General features: G+C 50.7%; 1 protein-coding gene and 1 long non-coding RNA gene across 2 annotated transcripts in view; one reads left to right on the top strand and one right to left on the bottom strand.

Moving 5' to 3' along the window:
- Positions 1 to 20,089, bottom strand: part of KIAA1671 (uncharacterized protein KIAA1671 homolog) — a 201,934-nt gene that overhangs the window by 15,532 nt on the left and 166,313 nt on the right. Inside the window, 2 exon segments of the mRNA XM_038575480.1 lie at positions 1,777 to 2,032; positions 5,226 to 5,344. Of these exon segments, the coding sequence (XP_038431408.1) occupies positions 1,777 to 2,032; positions 5,226 to 5,344 (375 nt within the window).
- LOC111092670 lies at positions 1,514 to 13,190 on the top strand. The gene is made up of 3 exons (XR_005379326.1): positions 1,514 to 2,069; positions 2,534 to 2,816; positions 13,031 to 13,190. It is a non-coding gene; the product is annotated as an uncharacterized LOC111092670 (long non-coding RNA).

Raw genomic sequence — 20,089 nt, 5'->3', positions numbered from 1 at the left:
CCACAGCTGGTAAGTGGCAGACACCACACTGGGGGTGGGAGGAGGGAGCCAATGTTCCTGCAGCTGCTTCTCAAACTGGGCACAATGGTGGCCAGTGGGGGGCCTGATGGGGCTGGGGGGAGAGGCAGCAAGACAGATCCAGGTTTTCAGACTCAGAGAGAGTGTGGAAAAGCTACCCTGAGGAGGAGCTGGTTTGAGGGGCAACTGGTTTGCTTCCCCAGTGCTGGGGCAGGGCCTGGATGCCTCGGTGCCTCCCCTCCCCTCTCAGCCTCCAAACAGCCCTCACGGGAGCCCTGAGTTGTGGTGGGCAGTGTACCTAGACCTCAGTACGTGATAAATAAGCAGCCAGTGCTTGGGGCACTCGCATTTGAGTCACGCAATGGCCGCGTTGGTTCTCTAATCTGCAAAATGGGGCAGGACTTTTGCCTCCTGGGGTTACTGGCACGTGAGCAGTTCAGGGACCAGCACTCAGAGACCGGTGGCTGTTGCCACCGCTGTTGATATTTATATGGACACTGAGAAAGAACTGCTTAGTGTTCTAGAAGGTCAGTCCAGTAGGTTGTGCCCTGGCATGGTGACATCACACAAGCACACAAGCTACAGCAAAGCTTGGGACACAGCTTGAGCAACATAAAGGTTTGTTGATTGAATACCTGAACACATCACCTAATTGAATCCTTACAACCCACACCACGTCCATGTTTATACAGTGGGGTGGCCCAAGGGAGACTGCACTTGTGTCTTTCCCCATCTCTGCCTTTATTAAGAGATGCCAGCAAGAGACCCTGTTCACACTTAGAAGGGGGAATCCCCTGTGAGGATCCAGAGGAAGCCCCTTCCCACAAAGCAGTGGTGTTCCTTCTGGAGGGAATCTGGGTAGCTATCCCCAAGAGTGTGGGCACGAGGCTTAACTGCCAGGAGAACGGGTTGCTTTTAGATTTTGCACCATTTAGATGATGCATCCACGGGAGTTTGGGTGAGGGGTAGCCCTACTGTCAGGGAAGGAGAATAATGGGACTGCAAGGATTGAAAAGCAAAATGTACCTTGACCCCTGTGGGTGGGGCTCTTGTGAGAGGAGAGAGGACAGGTACTGGTCTGAAAGGGGCTAGAGCAGGATGCCTTTGGGCCTGGGTGGCTGGCATCCTGGAGGCTGGCTCTGCTTGGGACCTAGAAGAGCTGAGTTCTGGGGGCTGCCCCTGGGGACCCATATGAGGGCTATCTATGCCTGAATGGTCCCCCTTCCTGGAGCTGTCACTACCCATTTACAGAGAAACTTGGATCCACTGGCATTAGAGACACATGCCACCAAGCAAGACCTGGGTGAGAACACCTAGCAGAATTGGGCTGAGCAGAACTCCAGACTCTGCATGCCTGGAATTGCAAACCTCAGGCAGCACCCCTGTCTCCCCATCCCAGGGATGAGAAGCTAGACTTCCTGCTTACCTAACAGGTGGGAGCTAGGATCAGTTTTAATTTGACCAGATGTGATTATATTTGAGGTCATAGAGCCCATTGTGCTGGTGGTCAGTGGATGAGAAAGCCAAGGCTCAGAGAGGTGAAGACATTTGCACCAAGACACACAGCTGGCGTGCGGCAGGTCCAAGCTACACGCAGACAACAGTCCCATCTTGAAGACTGTTCCCTCTGCACCCCACCCCAGGGGTCCCTGGCACACAGATTCTACCCCTGAGAGGGGCAATTCCCTGGGAGACGCCAGAGCATCCCTTTAAGAAGAAATGACTCTTGCCGACACATGCTCCCAATGACCGACTTACATCAATGAAGGAGAAGTCGTCCACCCTCTTCGCGGGGCAGGCATCAGGCGGGGGCAGCCCCTCCATCCCATCGGTGGATTCCAAATCGGTGCTGGATCGGTCTATGCTGGTGCTTCGCTGGTCCCTGGAGCAGCTGAGCTGCTCCCCGGCTGAGGTGGCCTCTGTCTGGGAGGACAGTGAGGACAAGCGGCTGCTGGGCAGCTGCTTCCGCGCTGACGTGGCACTGCTGTCCGGGGACGGGGACTCGGGAGCCAAACTAGCAGAAAGGAAGGAAGGGAGACATAATTGTGCAGGTGGTTGCACACGACTGAATTTCTAGTGGAGGTGGCAGGATGCAGGTTCAGGGTGTGCTTTAGGGGACGCAGAACGTCCCTGCAGGATAACCTTCCTGGGCACCGCCTGGCGCTGTTCACGGTGCCTCCAGAACACCTGGACAGGTGTGGAAGGGGAGGGGTCAGTCTTGTCCTGCACTGGGCAGGAGTGGGGGCCACTGGTCACATGTGGCTACTGAGCCCTCGCCAGGCGGTAGGGGCAAGCCCAGAGTATAAAGCGCACAATGGATTCCCAACATTGGGGGTGGAGAGGGAGAGAGAGGGAGAGAGAGGGGGAGAGAGGGGGAGAGAGAGAGAGAGAGAGAATGTAAAATATCGATTGCATGTAGAGATGATAATATTTCAGATCTGGATTCAATAAAATATTATTACTGAAATTAAGGTGTTAAGATTAATTTCACCTGTTTCGTTTTTACTCTTTTGAGGTGGCTACTGGAACATTTTAAGTCACCCACATCTCACATCTGCGGCTCGAGTTGTATTTCTGTTGGACTGCGCTGATGTCGATCAAAAAGCCAGCGGCAGTGGCCTGTGAGGGCAGGAGGCAGGGTGATCTGCCCCGCTCCACCCACTCGTGCATGCACTCAATTCACGATTTACTGAGCACTTACTGCGTGCCAGGCACTGCTGCACACCGTCACTAGGTCCTCTCCCCAATCCTGCGAGGCTCGCCCTATGATCCTACTACAGCCACGAGGATGCTACCAGGTAGGATCAGCCCCAGGAAACTAAGTATTAACCTCGCTAAAGACGAGGAAACCAAGGCACAGAGATGTGACTCAGCTTGCCCGGGGTGGGGGGGCCCAGAACTGACTCCAGCATCCCTGCCCTTGACTCTCTCCTACTTCTGGAATTTCCTCCCACGGCAATGGATTGAAGTGTATAGCTTGGATAACTGGAACCACATAGGACAGAAATTCATAAATAGATTCAGTCATTAAATTAACAAGCCCCCTCCCCATAAAAAGACATCAAAGTTAAGAGCGCGGGGGAGCCACCCCTGCAGAAGGGCGTGGGGGGAGGGGGCACGCAGACACTATCTCCCTGACAGGAGGGGGCCCTGGAGGCCGCCCGAGCTGCACCCCCGAGCGGAGCGTGTACAGGTGCTTCACTGACCCAGCACGTCCATGCTCTGCAGGCCCTGGGATGGTTTTATTACTGGGAACGGCCAGGATGTGGGGATGTGGGGTGGATCTGAAGCAAATCCCCCGCCTCCCGCCCAGACTTGAGGGAAATACCACCAAACGGGCAGCAGATGGCGCTGCTGCCCAGCGCTGGGGACAGGGGCCGGCGGGACGCGGGCCGGGGAGGGGGCGCGGCAGTGCCCCCCGGGAACAGAAGGGGGCGCCACCCGCAGGCGAGGTCCAGGGCCCACAGGCCAGCTGGGGGGCCACGGGGGCCCTGGAGGCCCAGGACGGGGGTGGGGGGCAGACCCTGGCTTCAGACTCACAGTCCACAGGGCTCTTGCAGGAAATCTAAGTGAAGTCTAGTGACTTTTTTTTTTTTTTAAGATTGTATTTATTTATTCAGGAGAGGCAGAGAGAGAGAGAGAGAGAGAGAGAGAGAGAGGCAGAGACACCAGCAGAGGGAGAGGCAGGCTCCATGTGGGAGCCCGAAGCGGGACTCGATCCCAGGACCCCAGGATTGCGCCCTGGGCCAAAGGCAGGCGCCAAACCGTTGAGCCACCCAGGGATGCCCTCGTACCCATTTTCAATTCCATCCACCTCCACCCGACTTTAACATCGTGGGCTGTGAGCCATAACCCAGTGAAGGGTTGTGACCACGCCTGGCTGGGAGAGGCAGGGAAAGGCAGGTGGGAGACTGGGGCTGTGTCCATCTGATCCCTGGGCAGGCCACCCACAGGTAAGGAAACTGAGTCACAAGGACTAGGGCCTGGGGGTGGGGGTGGGGGGTAGGCTGGCAGGGGGCCATTCCAGAGTCGAGCCAGGTCACTCTGACTTCAAAAGACCATAGGACCCTGACCAAGGTCACATGGCCATGTGACCCTGTTAGTGGAGCCTCAGCTAGGGAAGAGGTGGGTTGCTGCGAACACAGCAGTGTAGACCCCAGGTGTCCACGAAGCCACTACTGTGCTTGGTCCTGCCCAAGGGGTACAAGAAAAACTGTAGTTTTAAAACAACGAACAGGTGCAATGAATAGGTGCTCCTACTATGTGCCAGGAAATATGCTAACTGCCACACAGGTTCCCCTCCCAACAACCCCATGTGGTGGGGTGCCCCAGCCTTCGCCTCTGCAGGATTCAGTGCTAACATGTTTACGAGCTGATAACAGTGCTTGGCACGTGTGCTTAGTAAACCCCGGCTGTTCTCATAAGCATCATTTCCTTCCTATGGAGGTGGAACGTCGAATCTGGAGAGCATCACCAATTTACCCAGCGTCCCATCGGCAGCTAGGGTGGAGCTGGAATCCAGAGCTGCTTGTCTCCTGGATCTAGGCTGGACTTGATAAACCTCAAGGCTTCTGCCACAGTCCTAATCAGACACCTGAGGGCCCTATAAGCCTTAACTGTGGTGACATTACATGCAAGACATAGTTTATACAGCAGCATGTGTCATGCACTCCTACATCTGCAAACACACACAGACATCCTGAAGACAAGTCTAGACGGACATCTAACGGAACGTATTCATGCTTTCGTGAATGATCTGTGTGCTGGGACTACAGGTGGTTTTCATTTTCTTTGTCACTTCTTTCCTTGTAAAATACACATAACATAAAGTTTACCATCAGCGACATTTAGAACATTTGGTGTGGTGCAACCATCACCATCAGGTCATTCTGGAACATCTTCCCCAAAGGAATCCTGGTACTTAGGAATCGGTCACCGCCCCGCCACTACCTACCCACCCCCAGCCCCTGGCAACTCATTTACTTGTGTCTCTGTGGATTTACCTACTCTGGACATTTCATATATATCATTTGAAAATAATTTTCTATGCTTTTTATACAAATTTCTTTTTTTACAACAAGAATGGGTTATTCCTATGCTTACAGACAACATGGGTTCTAGTAATATAGAAGTGGGGGGGCACGTGGGTCACACTGCCTTCCATCCAAGCGCCCTGTGCATGTAGCCGGGAGCCCCGCCTGCCCTACCTCTCCCCACTCTGGCGCTGGTCTGTCCATGTCCCATACTGGCTGTCGGCTTCCTGCACGAGGGTGTCGGTGTCCTTGGCCTCGGGGGGCCTCCTGGAGAAACACTGCTTCAGCTGGTCCTGCAGAGACAAGCCAGAGGGGAGAGATGTCGATCAGGGAAAAATGCTTGGAACCTGGTCCCTGCTGACGCAGATCACATGGCATCGCCCCCAGTTCAAACCCATCCCCCCCCCCCGACTCAAACCTACCCCAGATCCCTACCCCTGCTCAGACACGGGTCCAAATGTCCGGGGTGGGCATTACGGTGGTCAACTGTCCCAATTTGCCCGAGACACCGCATGATGCAGGACCATCAGTGCTACAGGCAAGCAGACTGGGATGAAGGCATCACCTTCCCCTGCACCTTCCCCTGCGGGGCACCATGCTGCCCATCCTCAGGACCCCTCTCTCCGCCTGGCACCACAGACTGGACAATCTTCTTTCCATCTTCTATCTCTCAGGACTTGTCCACCTGGTTAGCACACTCCCTCAGCTGTTCCCCGTCCCCGGTTCCCACCACCACCGTGCTTCCGACACAGCACCCGTGGAGCAGTTCACTGTGCCCAGCACCGACCAAGCTGTTTGCGCACCACCTCGCTGAAGTCCCACGGCCATCCCTATTACAAGCCCAGGCAGGAGGCTTGGGTACTGCACCCCAGGCAGCCTGGATCCCTCAGTTATCTCCCTTGCCCAGTTGATGCCTCTGCCCTTGGCTGGGGCACTTGAAGGAGTGCTGGCACACAGTGGGCAGCCACGGAGCTCCATTAAATGAATTAAAGGCTGGCTTCCTCACCTTGTTCACTTAGGCAAATTAAACACCCATTCCCTGCCCAACCACCTTCGATGGCTCCCTATAGTCCTCCAGCGGAAATCCAACACCCCTTGCAATTGAGCCCCAAATATCCTCTCCAGTTCATCTCCTGCCCCACCCCAAACAAACCCTCCCCTCCTACCCTCTCAGACCTCCTCACTAGGTCCCACACAAGCCTCATACATCCCAGCCTCTGCAATTTTGCTTGCACCCCTCCCTCTTCCCATCCACCTTCTTTTTTTTTTAATTTATTTTTTATTGGTGTTCAATTTACTAGCATACAGAATAACCCCCAGTGCCCATCACCCATTCACTCCCACCCCCCGCCCTCCTCCCCTCCTACCACCCCTAGTTCGTTTCCCAGAGTTAGCAGTCTTTACGTTCTGTCTCCCTTTCTGATATTTCCCACACATTTCTTCTCCCTTCCCTTATATTCCCTTTCACTATTATTTATATTCCCCAAATGAATGAGAACATATAATGTTTGTCCTTCTCCAACTGACTTACTTCACTCAGCATAATACCCTCCAGTTCCATCCACGTTGAAGCAAATGGTGGGTATTTGTCATTTCTAATAGCTGAGTAATATTCCATTGTATACATAAACCACATCTTCTTTATCCATTCATCTTTCGTTGGACACCGAGGCTCCTTCCACAGTTTGGCTATCGTGGCCATTGCTGCTATAAACATTGGGGTATAGGTGTCCTGGCATTTCATTGCATCTGTATCTTTGGGGTAAATCCCCAACAGTGCAATTGCTGGGTCGTAGGGCAGGTCTATTTTTAACTGTTTGAGGAACCTCCACACAGTTTTCCAGAGTGGCTGTATACACGTTTAATGCAATCCCTATCAAAATACCATGGACTTTCTTCAGAGAGTTAGAACAAATTATTTTAAGATTTGTGTGGAATCAGAAAAGACCCCGAATAGCCAGGGGAATTTTAAAAAAGAAAACCATATCTGGGGGCATCACAATGCCAGATTTCAGGTTGTACTACAAAGCTGTGGTCATCAAGACAGTGTGGTACTGGCACAAAAACAGACACATAGATCAGTGGAACAGAATAGAGAATCCAGAAGTGGACCCTGAACTTTATGGTCAACTAATATTCGATAAAGGAGGAAAGACTATCCATTGGAAGAAAGACAGTCTCTTCAATAAATGGTGCTGGGAAAATTGGACATCCACATGCAGAAGAATGAAACTAGACCACTCTCTTGCACCATACACAAAGATAAACTCAAAATGGATGAAAGATCTAAATGTGAGACAAGATTCCATCAAAATCCTAGAGGAGAACACAGGCAACACCCTTTTTGAACTCGGCCATAGTAACTTCTTGCAAGATACATCCACGAAGGCAAAAGAAACAAAAGCAAAAATGAACTATTGGGACTTCATCAAGATAAGAAGCTTTTGCACAGCAAAGGATACAGTCCACAAAACTAAAAGACAACCTACAGAATGGGAGAAGATATTTGCAAATGACATATCAGATAAAGGGCTAGTTTCCAAGATCTATAAAGAACTTATTAAACTCAACACCAAAGAAACAAACAATCCAATCATGAAATGGGCAAAAGACATGAAGAGAAATCTCACAGAGGAAGACATAGACATGGCCAACATGCACATGAGAAAATGCTCCGCATCACTTGCCATCAGGGAAATACAAATCAAAACCACAATGAGATACCACCTCACACCAGTGAGAATGGGGAAAATTAACAAGGCAGGAAACCACAAATGTTGGAGAGGATGCGGAGAAAAGGGAACCCTCTTATACTGTTGGTGGGAATGTGAACTGGTGCACCCAACCACCTTCTTCGTCAAAGCCATGGCAACCCACAGTGATCTCTCCTCCTGCTGAACTCTTCCTGCCTACTCTGGACTCACTGTTGTACAAGGTAAAGTTCGACATAGAAGTTATTGATTGCACAGAAATTTACTGAGCACCTATTATGTGCCAGGCACCAGGGAACTGGGTGGCGGGGTGGGGAGGGGGGTCACAGCACAGACCCAACCCCTGAGATTCTGTAACCTAGCTGATGCAGCCTTCAAGGTTGGGATGTTCCAGCATCTTTGTCCACACTCTACACCTTTTCACAGCTTCTATGAAACCATCCTTGGCAGAACAAGCATATAGGGTCCAGGGGAATGAATGCACGCCTGGGGAAATACTTAGCTGTATGACCTCAGAGTTTTCACCTCCCTCTCTGGGGCACAGAGAAGACACAAGGACCCAGTGAGGAAACAGTGGCCACCCTCAGGGCACGGATGCCAATGAGAGGACCCACGTGACAGCTCCTAGTACAGGGCCTGGCACTCAGGAGATGCCCAATCAATGCCCATCTCCTTCCCCATTCTCTTCCTCTCACCATTTGGGGATACTTGTGTACCCCATGATGCTCAAGGGGATGTTGTAGGAGGGGTATATGCAAGGGCGTGAATTCAGAATAAAATCCTCAGCCACCTCTGCTAAGTAGCCACACTTGGAGACCCTGATAACAGCTAATGTCTGAACAACCCAATGCCACTGCCTGCAGAATGCTTTTTCTCATCACCAAAATAATACATGTTCGTTGTAAAACATTTAGAAATTATAGAAATGCACAAAGAATAACACTTTGAAAAATACCCGTCACCCATGGACAATACTCTGCTCAATTTTCCCTGGGTCACTTCAACCATAGCCTCATCCTTAATGGCTGAAGAAGATCCCACTGGATGGACTCAGCACGTTCATTTAATCAATTCCCAAGTGCTGGGCATTCAGGTTGCTAAATGTTTTTCACTGTTATAATCAACAACATGATGAACATCCTTGAGGCTAAAGTGACACATCACTGTGATTATTCCCACAGGAGAAATTCTTAAGTATATAATCATCAGGTCAAGGGGTGGCATATTTTTAAGGCTCTGGCTTCTGATGAGCAAGCCAGACTTGGGACAGTCCGCCCAATCTCTAAGCCCACGGGCGGCGTGTGGGGGTGGCTCTATGCACGCTTTAGGGATGAAGTCAGTCACCACTCGGGGAAACGTTGGATGTTTTTGCCTTGAAAAATCACCTGAAAAAAAAAAAAAAAAAAAAAAAAGAAAAATCACCTGACCTTCTCAGAAGCCCTGCACCCTGAACAGAATTCTCCCTGGAACCCAGGAATGGAAGTGGTCATCCAAGCACGTTCCCAGCTGCTCACTGTTTTTCAAAGGTATCATAGAATCAGGCATTCCCTAACTTAATCCCCTACCTGGGTCAGATTCAGAAGCCAGAGGTTGGATCTTAAGGGTTCCTTCTAGTGGGTCTGACATTGCTGTCCTGAGTGCTTTGCAGATGGCTGCAAGCTGGATGAGGGGCTTGTGCACCCCTGTACGCTCAGCTCAGTGAGAGGCACATGGGTGCCAGTTCTGGGTCACAGCTCAGGGGAAGGGGAATGCTTGCTGCCTCCACTCTGCTCCAGCTCTGTGGCCTGGCCAAGTGACTCCACAGATAATTTCTGGAAACCATAAAGCTTAGGATCCAGGAGATCAAAACCATTTTCTTAGCTCTCCCCCTTTCAGTGCTCAGGGAGGAGGCAGGGAGGTCCAGGTGGGCCTTTGGGGATCAGAAGGGCAAGGTCCCAGAGGATGCCTAGGGTAGAATCGGGGCGGGAGGCAGGGAATTGCTCTCTGAATTCCTCTGGATAGTCAAGGGAAGTGGGGTGGGGTGTTAATGGGGTCAGCCACAACTGGTAGGTTCTCATCCATCCCTGCCTGTGGGCCCTGCTGCAGAGGGTCAGGATTCTAGCTCAGGGATGTGGAATCCCCACAGGCAGGGATGTGTGCCTCCTCCCTCTACTGCCTCATGCAGACTTGAGATTCCCAAGGACGGCACCCCTGACTCCTCTCCCCTTCACCCCTGCATCGAATCAACTCCGACTCCTTTAAAGTCTCCTTCCAGAACATTCTGTCCAGCCTCTGGCAGCTCCAGGGTCTCTCTGCCTCCTTTATCTTCAGCTCCTCCCATGACACTTCCCAAAACCAGAATTGGGGTCCTGCAGGATTCCTGCCAAAGCTCTTTAATAGCCCACATCCCTCAGAGTAAAGTCCAAGCACCTTAAAAATGGCTTCTGGGACCTTCATTAATGGGGTTCTGCCTCTCCATCCCTGCCCCTCCCAGGCCCTCCCACCTGCTGTGCCACACTCATGTGCCCCAGGCCACTCGCTCTCTCTCATCTCCAGACCTGCTGGAGCAGCCGCCACCTCCTGCTGCCACCACAGCCTTCAGATTTCAACTTTGATGGCTCTTCTTCCAGGAAGCCTTCCCTGAACCATCTGCTAGATCTCAAGTCTCTATATCTGTGCTATTCAATACTAGCCAGTACTAGCTGCTAGTCACATATGCCTATTTAAATTTAAATTAAATTTGTTCAAATTTAAAAATATAGGGGGATCCCCGGGTGGCTCAGTGGTTTGGCGCCTGCTTTCAGCCCAGGGCGTGATCCTGGGGTCCTGAGATCGAGTCCTGCATCGGGCTCCCTGCATGGAGCCTGCTTCTCCCTCTGCCTGTGTCTCTCTGTGTGTGTCTCTCATGAATAAATAAAATCTTTCAAATAAATGAATAAATAAACAAGCAAGCAAGCAAGCAAGCAAGCAAGCAAAGAATTCAGTCCCTCAGTGGCATTACCCACATTTCAAGGGCTCCATGTGGCTACCATATTGAACAGTACAGAGACAGAACATTTTCATCACTGCAGAAAGTTCTGGTGGATGGCACTGCCGTAGAACTTCCCACAATATATTATAATTGACCTGTTTATTTTCGGTCTCCCTTGGATGTGTACCGTTTCTGGAGCTAGAATGTCTGGAGTCATTACTAGTAGCTGTGTGACCTTGGGCGGGTCACTTAACCTCTCTGTGCCTCAGTCTCTGGACAGAGTAGGTGTTAGGTATTTGGTTGAATGCCATCACAGTACACTACTCTTTTAACACAGACCCCCAAGTTTGGAGTCATCGGGCGGTAGGATTATCTAAGGGAATTCATCCTGTAAATAAGGCTTAGGAAAGCAAGCCATTTATCAGCGCTTTTTTTCCGGTGAGTATCTTGGTAACCTTGTGTGCACTGCAAATTATTCATGCCTCCTCCCTCTGGCAGACCCTGGCACCACTTCAAATCAAGCAAAGCTTGAGCTTTGCTCCCAGGGTTACGAGGGAGCAAAGCTCAACCACCAAAAGGCCCTGAAACTCTTCTAAAAATTTTCTAAAAGTCAGATTTATAATCAGCTTTAAGGCAGGATTCTTCAAATTCCATTCTGCCTCAGAAGCTGCTACAAAAACCCACACTGTCTGCAGGCGAGGAGATACCAACCAGGTGGTCTGCACACACTCACACGACAAACTAATGACCAAGAGGCACCCATCCCAGGGAGCACCCCCCATCTCTTCTGATGGGCGCCCTGATGGATATCCACCCAATGCCCACACCCACATCCACATTTCAGTTGTCATCTGTCACATGAGGATTAATCAAATCTTGTCATTTAAAGCGAGGACTCTGGAGTCCACTCAGTTGGCTGTTTTCAGATGAGAAGCTGAGGCACACAAAAAGGAATTGCTGAGGGAGAGGCAGTGCTGGGGCACCACCGGGAGGCAGCGTCCCTGGCCTGGCACACCTCTCAGCCCCCAACATCCACCTGCCCCCACCTTTCGCATGATGCTCTGAGGGCTGGGAGGAGGAAGTGTACATTACAACAGGGAAACGTACATGAAAATGCTCTTGAAAACTTCAAGAACTTGGCACGTCTAAAAACCACTTGCTCTGACTAGTTGCTCACCAACCTCCAAGCCTCGGATGGGTGACAACGTCGGGCTCTTGTCCTACAGGCAGAGATGACTGCATCAACCCAGAGCCCGTAAAGCATAACTTCTTAACAGCCGTGCTGGGAAGACCAGGCTTACACACGCCTTTAAGGAGTGTGTTTAAACATGCCACAACACACATCCTCGAATTTAAAATGTGAATAACCCTCACTCAGCAATTCTGGTTCCAGAACTTTATCTCAAGAAAATCATTAGACACACTTGCCAAGATCTCTGAACACAGATGCTCCCTGCAGGAGAGCAAATATTGCAAAATACTGGAAATCTCATTGCAAAATACTGGACACACTGGAAATAACCTACATGCCCAGTAAGAAGGGGATCGGTGAAGTACAACATGGTATATCCACACAACGGAATAAATAGCCAAGGAAAATGATGTTCAGCAAGAATATTTGCTGTTAGAAAAAGATAGCCGTCTTATACTAGCAAATGTGAAAAAAAAGGTAATAAAACAGCATGTGTTATGATGTTTTGTAAAAACAAACACATAAATGTATAATGAGTATAAGCAAAGGAAGACCTCTGGGAGGTCCTCCCCACCCCCAGCATATCATTACCAGTGGTACTGTCTGTGGGAGTAATGGGCTATTACTGATGATGACTTTGTGTAGTATTCAAACTTCTGGTTTCATATCCCATATAATTAGACAATACAATCAATAAAATTAATTAAATCAGGGGCATCTGGGTGGCTCAGTGGTTGAGCATCTGCCTTTGGCTCAGGGGTGATCCTGGGGTCCTGGGATAGAGTCCTATATCGGGCTCCCCACAGGGAGCCTGCTTCTCCCTCTGCTTATGTCTCTGCCTCTCTCTGTGTCTCTCATGAACAAATAAATAAAATCTTTTAAAAATTAATTAAATCACACCTCCAGTTCTATCATATTGTATGCACCATGAATGAAGAATTAATAAGAAATCTTTACTTGTTAATCTGTATCAGAACCCAGCCAACTTTTTCTACCCAGGTTCAGATAGTAAATATTTGGGGCTCTGTGGGCCATTCAGTCTCTGCCCTACTACTCAACTCTGCGGTTACAGACAGTATGAGAGTGTGTATGGCAGTGTTCTAATAAAACTTTATTTACAAAACAGGTAGCTGGCTGGATTTGGCCACAGGCAGCTTGCTGATCTCTGACCTATACCCTTTGGACTCACAGCTACAAGAAAATGGGGACTGTTCCCTCCAATGCTATACCCCAGCTCTTAGAATGGTGCCTTGCTTATGGTAGTTGTTGAATAAATATTTGTTGAAGGAGGGTGTTTCCAAAAATAACCTTTTTTTTTTTTTTTTTTTTTTTTTTGCAGTGAGTAGGTGCGAGCTTCTTAACCAGAAAAGGCAATGTAGTTAGGGAGGGGATGGGGAAAAGAGAAAATACGGCGCTTGCATATATTCTGGGGTGTCTGACACATCTGCCTAGGAAAGAACCCAGAGTCAGGACGGGGCTCCACGGCCCAAGGCTGACAGAGCAGTTCTGAGCAATTCAAGATGCGCTCCCCTCCCCCTTCTGCAACTCTACACGCTCAGCTGTGCTGGGGGGTGGGGCTGGCTGGGTGACACCTGCTCCGGCTCTGCCTCTGAGGGCCCGCAGCACCCTCCTCTCTCATGCTAAGGCCACTCTTGCACAATGACTGAGAAATAACAGTAACAATAATATCAAGGGCTAACACTCCTGAGTGTGGGTGATGTGCCCTTCATTTTGCCATCTGATGGTCCCAAACAACCCTATTCGGTAAGAATGCCACAGACCCATTTTATGGGGGAGGAGACTGAGGCCCAGAGAGGCAACCTGACATGCCCAAAGTCATGCAGTTACAAGGTGTGGTGGAGCTGGGATTTGAACCTGGGTTTGTTTGATGGCCAAAGCTCATGCTGCATATCCTGGCTCTGGCTTGACATGGAGAGCTTGCCTCCATGATCCTTTACAGATGAGAAAACCAAGGTCTGGAGACAGGGAGGAAGGCCTGGCCAGGCCTGGCACCCAGGTGTCACAACTCCCTGTCTTGTGCCTGCCACTACAGTCCATCTCTAGTGGCACCCATCGTGGAGTCTCAGCCTCAGGATGGGGAGAAGAAGGGGGTGGCCAGTCAAGGATGGGCTGGGTCCTCCAGTTTGTCACATCCACGCTGTACCCTCCAGTCCAGGCTCTTTTCGTAAGAGCACTGTCCATCTTACTGCAGCCTGTTCTGAACCCCAAGATCCAGCACCCACTCTCCTTGCCTGGTCTGCTCATCGTCACCACCTGCTCCCTTGTGGCCACAGTGACACCCAAACCCACAGTGCACCTGCACACCATAGTCCTGCACCCGTGTGCTCTTCCCTCTGCCCGGGATAACCCTATGCCTGGCCAGGTGCCATGGCATAAGCTCAGGCTCCTGGGGTGGCTCCTCTAGCCCAGGTTTTTTCCCTCCGAGGCCTGCCCCTGGCTGGTGATTCTCACCACTTGCATTATTCGTGGGATACCTGTTTGTCCCAGGACAAAAAAAAAATCTCCCTGACGGGATGACCTGCATTTTCTCACGTTTGGATTCACAGTGCCTATTTGCAGCACCTGGCACTTAGTGAGCGCTCAGTCAATCACAAGGAAGGGAGGACAAAGAAGGAGGGATGGGAAGGAGAGGAGAGGGAAGGGCAGGAAAGGTAAGGCAGACTGGTCAGAAGGAACTGGACGGGGAGCGGGCCCGGGCAGGGCCCTCCGAACGCGCCCAGTGCTGCCAGCGAAACCTCCCATAGTGCCCCTCCCTGTGGACTCCTTGCAGCCCACAATGCCACCTTGGGCTGCAGCCCACGCCAGCCTTCCCCTGCCCCTCCCCAATGGCGGTGGGGGGGGAGGCACCTCCCACGGACAGTTGGTCCGATGGTCCCGTACCAGTTGCTGACCCCTTCTCATGGGCTTCAAGAACAGCGCAGGTATGGCCGGGCGTGGCCAGGTGTGGCCTGCTATGGCCAGCTGTGGCCATGCCATGGTGGCCTGGGTAGGGGGCCTGGGTGGGGGGCCTGGGTAGGGGTAGCTACCATACCCATGCCATGGTGGCCTGGGTAGGGGGCCTGGGTAGGGGTAGCTCAGGGCGTGGGCCAGTCACCTGGTCGCAATCTGTTGGGGACCCTCCATAGGCATCACTCAGTGGGGCAGGAAGGTCTTGAGGTCATCTCTGAGGTTGGTGGCAAGCTTGGGGTGAAGGAGGGAGGGTAGAGAGAGCAAAGGACAGAGAGACAGGCACACAGAAGCAGAGAGAGCCGCAGCACAGAGAGAGCAAAGGAAACCGAGGGAACGTAACCACGGCTGAGAAACACAGAGAGACACACGGCAAGAGTGACCCAGTAGTGGGGGACGATGTGTACTGGGCCTGGGGGTCCCACCTGGACTGTGGCTCTAGGCTCCGCCCACAGAGACACCCCTGTTGCCAGACTCCATTCCCTGACCCGGGGTCACGGGCACAGGCACTAGTCTCGGCTGTGGCTCCCCTCTCGACCACCTGGAGCAAGTCGCTCCAGTCTCTGAGCCTCGGCTTCTTCTCTCAGGGAGTCCGTGGCCAGGATGGAGGGTCTCAGTGGCCCCTCACAGCCTGAGGGCGAACCTCTGCCGCGGGCCGGCGTCCAGCGTCCACCCAGCCTGCCTGTGCGAACTGTTCGCTGCTTCCCAGTGAAGAGGGTTTGGTTATTTCCCCGTGAGACGAGCGCCTGCTTGGATGGTTCACACCTCCAACAGTTTCGCCCACCTAACTGATGAGGAAATGATGCTCTTCGTGCTTGGGGCTTGAATAAAACCAGCTGTTACCAACACTCCATGATAAGTGAGCAGTCCCTGGTGATTAGCGATCGAAACCACAAACTTTGAGGATGCAGATGTGACATTAACCTCCCCCACCGAGGCTCTGTCGAGCTGGAGACAGGACAGGTCCTAAGACTGGACAGAAAGGGGCAAATCCAGCCCTGCCTTTTGCTAGCTGTGACGGAACATCTCCAAACCTCAACTTTCCCATCTGTACAATGGGCGTGGGGAGGATGCTTGAGGGGTCGGGGGAGGGTTCTGTGAAACATCTGGCGAGAGCTTGCACATACCCAGAGTGTGGTAAGTGCTGAACAGCTGCCGGTTGGCCCGATGATCATGGTGACGTCCTTGGTTTGATTCCCCCTCCCCCAAAACACATTGTTTTAAAAAACACTCTAATATTGCGCTATCAGGCCCTCTTGAGGCCAAACAGTCCCTTCCACCGCTTAGCTGAGAGCTGAAGCTGCCTAAACCAGACCCCAGAGTATTTCCCTCGACCTGGACATGAGTCAGCTGCTCCTGTCTACCGCAAAATGCAATGAGCTGGCCCCGGCTCTGCCCAGCAGACCTATTGCCCTCCAGGGCCGTGCCACTGATCAGGGTGTGCAGGCTGCAAGATGATGGGCCTGGCAGAGACATGCTGTCTCCATGGGACAAGTGCGTCACCCAAAGTGACAGGAACACACGTTTGCAGCTGGTGCTTGGGAGGCGTGTTTGGTTTCGGCTGGGAATGCCCGCAGGACTCCAGAGCAAGGGCTTCCTGACCCTCCCGTTGGCCTCCAAGGCTATACATAGAAATGGCAGGTGGGCTAGGGGGGCCCAGGCTCTCGTCAGCCTCAGAGGCGGGGTTCCCCCAGACCCAAGGAGCCCATGGGCACCCTGGGGCCCTGCTCTGGATGTCGGAGGTGGGCAAGAGAGAAATACAGTTGTAATAACCATGAACACTTAAGGAGCACCAACTATGTGCTCAGCACCAAGTCAATTTCTTACGTGGATCATCCAGTTTAAGGCCCAAAATAGATACTAACAATGCCCCATTTCCCAGACGAATAGTAACATCACCAACAGACACTTATATGGCCCTTGCTGCCTGCCCAGCTGCCACATTTGGTCCTTCCCACAATCCTAATAGGCAGGTACTATTAGTATCCCACTTTCTAGATGAGAGAAGGGAGCACACAGAGAGAAGCAATTTGCGCAGGGTCCCATGAATGAGCACAGGAGCCCAATTCGAACCCAGGTGGTCAGATTCCAAGTCTATGGCCTGTTCTCCTGTTGAAATGCCTGTCTGGGAGACTTCTTGGTATAGTCTGTCAGCAACTGGCCAGTGCCAGCCCTGGGTAGGCTCGGAATGTGTCCTTCACACACAGCTCAGCATCGCCTACCCCAGGAAGCCTCTCCCGACGGTCTCCATCTGCAGCAGGGCTCCAACTCTTCTAGGGGCCCACAGGGCCCCCATGCTCAGCCCATCACAGAACTTAACAGGTTGGCTGTGCTTACTGTTTGTTTGACCGTCTCCTACAAACTGTGAGCTCCCTGAGGGCAGGCACTGGGGTCTGTTCACCCTCAAACCCCAGGGCCAAGCTGAGACAGCCACAGCGGTCAGGGAGTGACTGATAACCGATGGATGAATGAATGAATGAGTGAACCCATACATGATCCCCTGCCCCCTCTCTAATGTCTGTGAATGATATTACCGTTTACTCAAACCCATGATGTATCATAAGACTGTCAATTTTTACATATGCCCTTAAATTTTCATTTTTATTACTTTTAGAAACAAACCTTTGTTCTAAAACACCATGCTCAGGGCGCTAATGGTGAAAGTGGATTTTTTTTTTTTTTTTTTAAGGTGCAAAATAGGAAAGATTGCTCCAGGGAAGGAAGACAATGCCCAAAATAATCAGGAACCTTCCTGTGGCTGGGGGGAGACAAGGCAGGGAGAGGAGCATAGAACATTCTAGAAGTACTGAGATATACTTTGCATAGAAACAGACAAATTCAGTTTCCTTTTAAGCTTAAGCTTCTATTTAAAAGGTGTATAGTTCTAAGGTTAGGATGGGCCCAGGGAAAAGAGAATTTGGGTTTTTAAAAAATGTTTAAGCCAGGGGCACCAGGGTGTCACAGCTGGTTAAGTGTGCCACTCTTGGTTTCTACTCAGGTTGTGATCTCAGGATCGTGATCTCAGGGTCATGAGATCAAGCCTCACATGGTGCTCTGTGCTCAACACAGAGTCTGCTTAAGACTGTGTCTCCCAGAGGGCACCTGAGTGGCTCATTGGTTTAGCATTTGCCTTCGGCTCAGAGAGTGAACCCGGGGTCCCGGGATCGAGTCCCATGTTGGGCTCCCCGCGAGGAGCCTGCTTCTCCCTCTGCCTGTGTCTCTGCCTCTCTCTCTATCTCTCACAAATAGATCAATAAAATCTTAAAAAAAAAAAAAAGAACTGTCTCTCCCTCTGCCCCTCTCTTTCTCTTTCTCCCTCTCAAATAAATAAATAAATCTTTTAAAAATGTGTTTAACTCAGATGATAGAACAGTCATAACATGGAATGCTACTTAACTGTTAAAAGAGATAAAGCAGATGTATATGCGTTGATCTGAAATACCCTCCTTGTCTATACTGGCACATGAATAAAGCAGGTGGAGCGGGCTGCCATTTGTCTGTGAGGAAAAAAAAATATATTCTTATATATGTAAAAACACAAATATATGTGAATATGTGAAAATGCACAGGATACTGGTAAGGACACAGGAAAACTATAATAATACTTGTTTCTGGAAAGGGTACTCGGGGATGGGGTAAGGGGAGAGAAGGAGACCTATTGTTTTTTCTACCTCTTTTTGTCACGTTTGTGGTTAGCGATTTAAAAAAAAAATGTTAACAATGTACAATTCTATATAAATATATAGTTCTCTCAGGCTTCCTAGCATTTCCTCCTCATGGAACTGGCTTCCTGCCCGTCCTGACTTGGCTCCTTTCGGAGGGATTCTTAAAACAGTCTACGCCAAATTTGACTTTTTTTTTTTTAAACATCACACGTCGAAACATCCCTGTCATGTTTATTTCAGGCTGGAGCTCGACTTGTCAGGTGACAGAGTTGTAGCCCGGACACATAAGTGTGAGCCTGATGAACAGGCGGGAGGCTGGGTGTGTCTCTCCATTGCCTGAGGTGCCCGAACCTTCCAGCACGGCTCCCCGGCAGGACACAGACGTCTCCACCGGGACCTGTCGTGGTGAGCATGTTTGGAGGTCCCCACATAGCTCCACCACCCCCACTTCTGGTGACTCGCCCAAGAACTACGTGAAACACACAAATGCACACACACAAACTCATACACACACATGGAAATAGACGCATGCACAAATACATATACAAATACATATTCACAAATATGCACAAAGACATGCCTAGAAGACATGTGGACACGCAAATGCAAAAACACAGAACACAGACACACAAGGATACATACACAGGTGCATATACACAAAACACCCGAATATACACAAACACACATATATACAAAATAGACAACACACACATACACAAAAAAACACATACTATACTAAAACACAATCAAATACAAGCACACACAAACACACAACTACACACAAACATACAAATACATGCACACAGGGAGGTTTACAGCAGCACTGTTTTTGGCAACAGCAAAAACCTGGTTGCTTTTCCATAAGGGCATCTGATGTGTAAAGCACAGTCTATCCCTCCAAGGTGATGCTGTGCTGCCATTATAAACAATGAAGTAGAATTTTAAGTGCCGCTAGGGAAAGGTGTCAAAGCCATTATAGATAAGGTTACTAGGAGCAAGGGGCAGAAAGGACTGCCTTAAATGCCCTGGGTTATCCTGGGCCCCGTGATTAATAAAGGTGTCCTATCCCAGGGTATCCTCCTGGGCCTCATCCAGAGGAGGGCAAGTGGGCACATAGAGTCTAGGGTGGCAGGTGATAGAGGGCTTCACGGGGACATGTGACATGACCTTAAAAAGTAGGTCAGACCTAGGCAGGTGGAGATGCAGAGAAGGGACTGCAGGGCAGCGGGTGGCTCAGCGGTTTAAGTGCCTGCCTTCTGCCCAGGGCATGATCCTGGAGTTCCAGGTTTGAGTCCCACATCAGGCTCCCTGCATGGAGCCTGCTCCTCCCTCTGCCTGTGTCTCTGCCTCTGTCTCTCTCTCTCTCTCTCTGTGTCTATCATGAATAAATAAATAAAATCATTAAAAAAAAAAGAAAAAGAAACATGTAGGATCCACTTAACCGTGGATTCTTTAAAAAAAAGAGAGAGAGAGAGAGAGAGAGAGAGAGAAGGGACTGCAGGTGAGGTAACAGCCTGGGAGGGACGGTGAGGCAGGAGGAAGCAGAATGTCAT

Source organism: Canis lupus, chromosome 26, assembly GCF_011100685.1.
Source record: "Canis lupus familiaris isolate Mischka breed German Shepherd chromosome 26, alternate assembly UU_Cfam_GSD_1.0, whole genome shotgun sequence".
Classification (NCBI taxonomy): domain Eukaryota; kingdom Metazoa; phylum Chordata; class Mammalia; order Carnivora; family Canidae; genus Canis; species Canis lupus.
Note: the sequence above shows the minus strand (reverse complement) of the source record. Positions and strands in the feature narration are given on the sequence as shown.